Source organism: Terrapene carolina, unplaced genomic scaffold (assembly GCF_002925995.2).
Source record: "Terrapene carolina triunguis isolate 2854851 unplaced genomic scaffold, T_m_triunguis-2.0 Scaffold48353, whole genome shotgun sequence".
Lineage (NCBI taxonomy): Eukaryota > Metazoa > Chordata > Testudines > Emydidae > Terrapene > Terrapene triunguis.
Window position 1 is genome coordinate 1 of NW_020712704.1, and position 8,712 is coordinate 8,712.

The 8,712-nt window shown below is 55.4% G+C and overlaps 1 protein-coding gene across 1 annotated transcript; it reads left to right on the plus strand.

Moving 5' to 3' along the window:
- Positions 1–3,042: 3,042 nt before the first annotated feature.
- On the plus strand, positions 3,043–8,068 carry LOC113405676 (voltage-dependent L-type calcium channel subunit alpha-1S-like; the record flags this gene model as incomplete). Its single annotated transcript, XM_026646906.2, has 4 exons — positions 3,043–3,184; positions 5,981–6,082; positions 6,224–6,348; positions 7,940–8,068. Coding segments are annotated over exons 1-4 (498 nt in total), but the record flags the coding sequence as incomplete, so codon positions are not given.
- Between the last annotated feature and the right edge of the window lie 644 nt (positions 8,069–8,712).

Here is an 8,712-nt window from a genome sequence, read left to right on the forward strand (position 1 = left end):
GATTGGAGATGTTCACTAGCAGTGCCTGTTCGTCCCATGCATGCACTCCAGACATCCCCGGGCTCCGTACTGAGGGTATATAGAGCTGCCCAGGCAAATTGCCCTCGATTCCTTCTCAACTACCCGCTGGCCTGAGACAGAGCGTCAAGCTTGCCCGCTTCCGCTTTGCTCTAGCTTAGCCTCGAGTTCCTAGTTCAAGGGTTAGTTTAGTTTACTTGCTTCTCTCCTTTATTTTATAATTGTCCCTCTTCGGTTAATTTGGGGAGGTTCTGCTTAATAGCCCCTTTTTTCCTCCTCCCCTTCCTGAGGGGTTTGCCTTGGGGATTGTCATCAACCTGGTGTGCCGGGATTCCTGGGATGCAAGTGCTGCCTTTCCCGCTGGGAATCGACCCTGGTCAGCGACGGACATTCCCAGTGTATCCGCTGTCTGGGACACGCCTCCAATTCCAGCCAACTCCAAGATCTGCTCAGCTTTTCAAAGCAGATCTAAAAACTCCTGGAGATTCAGCTTAGGATCCTCATGATGGAGCTCGCCGTCCAACCAGCTCAGGGTCCAGGCCCAAGAGATCCCCTGTACAGCCGCAGCCAAGTGAGCACAGTGCCCCTCAATCGCCGTACCCCGCTCGCCTAGGACTTTGCGGGTAGGAAGACAGAGCGCACTGCTAAAATTCCCAAGCGGAGTTCCGGCTCTCCTCCTGGATGGCCCACTTCAAACGACCCTCAGTCACCGTCAAGATCGACCGTTTCAAAGACCTCCTGTCCCAGGTGTCAGGAATGACTAGCTAGTCTCCAGGCATAGCAAGCCCAGATGGGCTGCAGCAGGACCGCCTGACTGGCTGAAGGGAACCAGCCAGTGTGCTTGTAAGCCCAGCAGCAGCAGCAGGTCACTGGCTGCTCAATGCTTCGCCCACAGCTGCAGTCACCCCAGGCCTATCTTGCTCCAGCCTTGTTCTTCCCACTCCCAGCCCTGCCCCAGCCTGATTCCTGTTTAAACCCAGTTTACTCTGGCTCTGGACTCTGACTCCTTCTTCCTGACTCCGGTTCTGCCCCTTGGCTCCGGACTAAAACTCTGATCCTTGGTTCTGGTTCCCAGTCCCTCCTCGCTCTGGCTCCAATTAGTAGGCCGGGCTGCCCCAGTCCTGACACCAGGAAGGGCACCGCTGAGGGTCCATCCTTCTCCAGTATCAGGAGCTCATTGAAGACCCCGAGCTCCTCAAAGACCCACAATACCAAGCATTCCTCAGTGCCAAAGTTGTCCGCCATATCGTCCAAGCATGACTGCTACAGAAACGACCCTAAACGCTCTGCCTCTAAAAAGTCTGTAGCATAAACAGACTTTTCAATACCACCTCCGGTGCCTAAACATGTGACCCTGACAGCAACATCGGTTCCTCCGAGCTCAGCATCTTCAGTATCAGCGCTATTGACTAGACAGATACCACCAGAACAATCCGCATCCTCGGTGCTGACACTGGTCGCGTCAGAGCCCCATCCAGTCCAGGTTCACCCAGTACCACAGAAGTTTAGATTCTCCAAAGACTTGTTGGAGTCTGATGAGCCAGAATGGGTACCACATGGCTATCGGTAGTGAAATCTGCAGGGCCTCTGAGACCTTACTTTCCTCCGGTACCCCCGGGTTCTCCTGTACCACCTGTCCCAGGTGGAGAACCATCCTCGCCTCCAATGTCTGCTCCTCCTCTGGACTGTGCTGAGGACTCCACTTCAGCTTCTCAGCTATCTGTGCCGGGATCCCCTAGGTACCACCATAGCAGCATCTCTCCTGATACCTTTGTGACAGGCTGGACCCCCTGGGATGTCACCTGCTGTGCTGGGATTTCACTGAGTCAGACCATTCTGCCAGCCTGGGCCCCCCTTTACCTGGTCTTGCTGGGCTCGGCTCCCCCGTCTTTTCCGGCCCAGCACACAGGCAGGGCCACACCCACCTGCACAGAGAGACAGAGATCCGCTCTGGGAAGGCTCAGCTTAAGGAGCTTGCCACAGCACCCAGATGTCCACCCTCCCTTGGAGTACAAACGCGAAATTATATAAGATTCGCCTCTTCTCTCAGTGTGGAGGAGGGTGTGCACATCTCCCCCCTCCCAGTTAGAAATCACATCGACTGGGTTCTATTGTAAACCAGAAATAAATGTATTAACTAGAACGGGTGTATTTTAAGTAGTTAAGGAGGTAGCAGACAGAACAAAGCATATCTGCCCCAAGTGTTTTCTCCAAAGTCCTGGCAATAGTAGCTGTGCACAGGTGGGGAATAATCATCTTTCCTACCACGACAACTGGCTGTTCAAGGACCATTGTATGTCAAAGTCTTCTCTGCAATACAGAAGCCATCTGTAATGTCCACTTTGACTCCAGTTCAACAGATAAACTTCACAGGAGCATCTCTGAATGCCCTAACATCCAGAGCTTACCTTCCTTCCGACAGATTTCTGATACTGATGAGTCTTAGTGCCAAGATTCAAATAACCCCCTGACAACAGCAAGAAATTGCCTCCAACTGCTGGCTCATATGGCAGGTTGTACTTTCATAACACAACATGCCAGGTTACATCTTGCTGCTTCCAGGGTTGGCTCAGAATAGTCTATCACCCGAACGAACAAACAGTCTAGACAATCTGGTGTCTGGCCCTCATCACGTGCTACACTCGCTCAAGTGAAGGACCTGTCCAAAGTCCGTGCAGGAGTTCCTATCGCCCAGCCGCCTCCTACCACCGCCATAACTTTGGATGCCTCACTTGTGGGATGGGGAGTGCAGCTAATGGGACACACTGTCCAAGGGAAATGGTTGTCTCAAGAGTCTCTCCTGCACATCAACCTCCTAGAATTAGGAACAGTCAGGAATGCCTGTATCCACTTCCCTCCCTTAAGCAAGGGCCAATCCATGAAGGTCATGACAGACAATGTAACCTGCATGTTCCACGTAAATCTCAGGGAGGGGCGAGATCCCCTTCTCTTTGTGCTGAAGCAATAAAGCTGTGGAATTGGTGTCAAGCCAGTCACATCCTCACAGCCGCTTACCTTCCGGGCATGCAGAGCACCATGGCCAATGATCTGAGCAGACATTTCTCCCACGATTACGAGTGGGAACTAGACCCTCAGATCCTCAAACAGAGATTCCTGACCTGGGGTTTACAGAAGCAGATATCTTTGCAATTACCACCAACAGAAAGTGCAAGAAATTCTGCTTGAGAGGAGGACTGGGCCATCAGTCATTGGGAGACACCTTTCTCATTCCTTGGGCCTACTCCATACATCTCTGACACCGTTGATTCAGAGGGTGTTGAACAAGATCAAACGAGACAAAGCCAGAGTCAGTCTAGTTGCACCAGCTGAGCTGAGGCAGGTCTGGTATCCTTCCGTGACTCACTTCACTTCCTGTCCAGCATTGCAGCTTCCAGCCATGTCCTATGTGCTGTCCCAGGACTCCAGTCGGACTCTCCATCCCAACCTGGCCATCTGCTGACTCCGAGCTTGGTTCCTCAGTGGTTTTTGGGGATAGAGGTTTCCCGTTCGACAGAGATCCAACAGGTCCTATTAGAAACATCAGAAAGATCTCTACTAGAAATACCTTAAAAAATGGACCTTGTTCCTTCTTCCCTCTCCCCTGTTTTTGGTTATCTATTGGATTTAAAGTATTCAGCTCTTTCTGTGAGTTCCGTCAGAATTCATTCATCAGCTACGACAGCCTTCCGTTCCCCTGTGCAGGGATTCATTCAGGCTTTGCTCATCCCACGACAGCAAAATTCATCAAGGAATTGGTTAACCTTTTCCCGCAGAGCCTGCTCCCGTATGGGATTTGAACTGTCTCATGAAATCTCCCTTTGATCTGCTCACTAAGTGCTCTCTTGTGCACTTACCTACGAAAGTGGCATTCTTAGAGGCAGCATTGGGGAATTAGGAGCATTGGGGAATTAGCACTGGGGAATTAGGAGCATTGATGGCTGATTTCCCTCCCCCCTTCCCTGTTTTCTTCAAGGATAAAGTTTTGTTAGGCCTACATCCCAAGTTCATACCTAAAATATCTTCTGATTCGCTCATTAACCAAGTTATCCACCTTCCTGTGTTTTCCCCAGAACCATGCCAGACTAGAGAGGAAGCTGCCCTCCACAGCTTGGATGTTAGAGGGGCGTTAGCTTCTATTTGGACAGAACCAAGCCATTTAGACAGTCTCCCAGACTGTTCATCTCAGTTGTGGACAGATCCAAAGGATCCACAGTCTCCCCCCCAGCGACTTTCAAAGTGGGTTTCCAGTTACATTCGTGCTCGTTACCAGGCTGCTAACGGTCAGCCCCCTTCGAGAAGAATAGCCCATTCTCCAGCCTGCCTCCATGGCACTCTTAAAAATGCAGCCATTGCTGAAATTTGCAGAGTGACAACCGAGGCCTCGGTGCACACTTTTCCCAAACGCTGCGCCCTGGTACACGCCTCTAGGTCAGAGGCAGCTCCACAGTTCCCTCCTCCTTCAGGGGCTACTGCAGGAGCCGGACATGCGACATGAACCGCAATTCCATCTATTTCAAATGGCAGAGGGAAATTTGGGAGGTGGGATTGAGATGGAAGTAGGGTTGCCAACTGTCTAATCCCACAAACCCAAACATCCTTGCCCCGCCTCTTCCTGAGGCCCCACCCCTTCTTTGAGGTGCCCCCCTCTCACTCCATCCCCCCTTCCTCCATTGCTCGCTCTCTTCCACCCTCACTCACTTTCACTGGGCTGGGGCAGGGGGTTGGAGTGTGAGAGGTGGTGCAGGCTTTGGGCTGGGGCTGAGGGGTTCAGAGTGTGGAAGGGGGCTGCGGGCTGAGCCTGGGGCAGGAGGTTGGGGTGCAGAAGGGGGTGCGGGCTCTGGAAGGGAGTTTGGGTTTGGGAGGGGGCCCAGGGCTGGGGCAGGGGGTTGGGATGCAGGCTCCAGCCGGGCGGCACTTACCTCAGGCCACTCCCGGAAATACCCGGCATGTCCGGCTCCTAGACTGCTCCGCGTGCTGCCCCTGCCTGCAGGCACCTCCCCCGCAGCTCCCATTGGCTGCAATTCCCAGCCAATGGGAGCTGCAGAGTCGGCACTCAGGGTGGGGGGAAGCGTGTAGAGACCCTCCCTGGCTGCCTCTCTGCCTAGAAGCTAGAGGGACTTGCCAGCTGCCTTTGGGAGCGGCGCAGAGCCAGGGCAGGTAGGGAGCCTGCCTTAGCCCCGCTGCGCTGTCAGACTTTTAGTAGCCTAAAATCTCCCGGATTGGCGTCAGTAGCCTCTGGGAGATCGAGCCCGATTCCAGGAGACTCCCGGCCAATCCGGGAGGGTTGGCAACCCTAGATGGAAACTGGGAAGGCCGTCAGGGTCAGCACTTGTAAAAAGGTGCCCTTGCATTTTTAATGGCCATAAATGGCCAAGGCAACAGTTTCGTATCTCAAAAACCAATAGCCTCATCCACATGGTGACCCCTAACAGCCCTCTCTTAGGGCACTGACTACTTCCCATGTTACCAAAGCTGTTTCCTGTAGCATCCAGGTGTGCCGGCAAAGTCTCCCATCCCATCCACAGCCAGGCCAGATTGTTTAGCATGTTAAAGCCCAAGCTCACAGCCCAAGATAGCCGTCATAGCATGCTGAGTGAGCCCCCTCCCTAGGCTCACCCCTCCCATTTTTCTAGGTTTGTCCCAGTTTCAACAAGGCCAGGGTGTGTCATCCCATCCTGCCGCCTCCCACTCTTCAGGCACCATGCCAGGACAGAGCCACAAAGTCAGGATGACAAGAGACAGTGGTTTTTTTCCCGAATGAACCTAACACAAGTGGTGGGAACACAGACGCAGCTGCGAGGGGAACCCCGAGTGCTCTAGAAAACACGAATGGGCCTTCACGCGAGTGACCGCTGACAGGATGGATTTCACCCACTGCATCTTGGCTTTCCCTTTAGCCATTGGCTGTGTGCGGTGTTCCCTCGGGGCGGAACGAACGGATCGGTGGTTTGTTTCCCCACAGGTAACTTTGAGCAGGCCAACGAGGAGCTGAGGGCCATTATCAAGAAGATCTGGAAGAGAACTAGCATGAAACTCCTGGACCAGGTCATTCCACCAATTGGAGGTGCGTCTTTGCCATGCTCCCTGGCTTATTTCTCCCCGGCACCCTCTGCCTGCCCCCTCTGCTGCCCCACACCGCTCGGATGGGGGCTGGGTATAACCACTGGGCAGTGTTAATGGCCTCACTTGGCTTTCTCCCCTCCAGAGGATGAGGTGACCGTGGGCAAGTTCTACGCGACCTTCCTCATCCAGGAGCACTTTAGGAAGTTCATGAAGCGCCAGGAGGAGTATTATGGGTATCGGCCCAAAAAGAACGCCATTGCTATCCAGGTCAGTGCAAACAGGTCTGGGGATCCCAGCCGCTCCTCTTGCCTGGATAAAGCAACCAGCTTGTCCCTCCTGCACAAGGGCAGGGCAGGGCTCAGGGGGCAGAATTGCCTAGTGGATAGAGACCCGGGCTCGGCCACCAGCGCCGCTGGGCAAGTCATTTCCCCTCTCTGTGCCTCAGTTCCCCCAGCTGTAAAATTGGGATAGGGACACTGACCTCTGTGGTAAAGCACATTGGGATCTCCTCGTGAAAAGTGCTTTACAAGAGCTAGGTGGTGGTGTTGTTATATGCTGGGCAAGGTGGGAAGCAGGCCTAAGTATTTGAAGGTGTCGGTACGAGGCTGGCAGAGGAATTCTCGAGGACGGCCGGAGAGGAAGCACTGGGACGGAGCTGAACAAAGGGAAATGGAGACAGGGGAACAGTCTGTGGGTGGAAGCTCTGTCCCTTAGAACACTGGAAATGGGACTGCACAAAGGGTACGTTGCATGGGCGAGCCCATGGATGACCCCAAACAGGTCTCAGTGTGTAAGTGAGGGGACCTCATGTTAAGAGGAACAGTCCTGAAATGGAGGAGGCTGGCCCGGCCTAAGGGAGCGCTTGGAGGCTGCCTCCTCAGGGCCTGGCAGTTGGTCTCTGCTGCACACAGCTTGGACTGGGGCCTTGACTGAGCTCTGGGCTTTCAAGGGCTTCCCATGATGGAATCTCAGAGCTGGTGCCCTCACACCACCCTTCCTGCAGCCCTGCTCCTTCCACGAGAGCCCAGGCTCAGTCTCTACTGAGGCAGCGCGCTCTAGAGGAGTAAGCACAGTGGTGAGCAGCAGGACTCCTGGGTTCTTTCCCCGCTCTGCCTCTGACTCGTGTAGCCATGGGCAAGTCACTTCCCTCCTGTCTGCCTTGGTTTCTCCACCCATGAAATGGGGACAAAGAGGCAGGGACAAGGGGAAGGTCTGAGGCTCGTGTCGCTCCCTGCCCCCCCCCCCTCTGGCTGATGGAACGAACAGCCCCACGCAAGAGTTTCAAACTGGAGTCCAGTCTCCCTGCATCAGAGGTCCTGGGGGGCATGTCCCGAGCACAGAGGACTCCTCCCCTGGGGAGATGGGGGCATTTCTCTTGTCCAAACTGGAATGCAGCCATGTCTCGAGGTTCCCATGGCCTCCCTGCGGGGTGTAGGATCACCTGTCCCTGGGTATCAAATCCAGTTCCAACATGTGCAAGGTGAGATGTGCCAGCCCCCATGGCCCTGCGAGAGGGGCAGAGATGCCGCTGCCCTAGAGAGACACCCCCCACCTCACGGCTCAGCCCGTTTACCCTCCTCCAGCCCCCGTTCCTCCACACCCAGTGCACAGAGCTAGCGCCATGGGAGAGGCTGCTGAACCAGAGGCATCAGAGCGCCCCCTTTGGGAAGTAGGCAGGGCAGCCTGGGCTCGGTGAAGGCAGTTGCGGGGCCAGGGCTGAGGGTTCGGGGAAGGAAGCTGGAGCTGCCAGGCCACCGGGCTTTGCTGAGCCTCCTTCTCCCCTTGCCCGGTGAAGAAAAGCTCGCCCTGCCACCAGCAGCCCCGTGAGCGACCTCCCCATCTCTGTCCATCCCACTAGGCCGGTCTGAGAAGCATCGAAGAGGAAGCCGCGCCCGAGATACACCGAGCGATCTCTGGGGACCTGACCGCCGAGGAGGAGCTGGAGAGGGCCATGATGGAGGCAGCGATTGAGGAAGGGATATATAGGGTGAGCACAGTGGGAGGTACCACCCTCTAACCCCACACATACCAGCCCCACCTTCTGTGTCCCATGCGGAGCCTAGCACACTGAGCGGTGACTGCTGCAGACAGGATAGGGGCCAGCCAGCAGGTGCCAGGGGTGAGTGATGATGCCCGAGATCATAGTCATATTGTCATGGCCGCTTGGTGCCAAATGCTTGGGCAGGACCCAGCTCTGTGTGAGCACGTGAGTTGGCTGGGGGGCACAAAGCCACTAGCACGGGAGATGCCACAGTCCGTGGAGATGGGCCTGATCACAGAGGAGAGTGTCAGTCACAGGAAACCACGTCACCGACTGGCTAAGTGGGTCCTGGGTCACCGTCTCCTCTGTTCCTAGGCGTTAGGGTGGGCAAAGTTTTTGGCCCGAGGGCCACATCTGGGTATAGAATTGTATGGCAGGCCCTGAATGCTCACGAAATTGGGGTTGGGGTGCGGGACGAGGTGAGGGCTCTGGCTGGGGGTGCGGGCTCTGGGGTGGGGCCAGAAATGAGGAGTTCAGGGTGTGGGAGGGGGCTCCGGGCTGGGTCGGGGGGATAGGGTGCAGGGGGCGTTGAGAGCTCCGGCTGGGGGGTGCGGGCTCTGGGGTGGGGCTGGGAATGAGGGGTTTGGGGT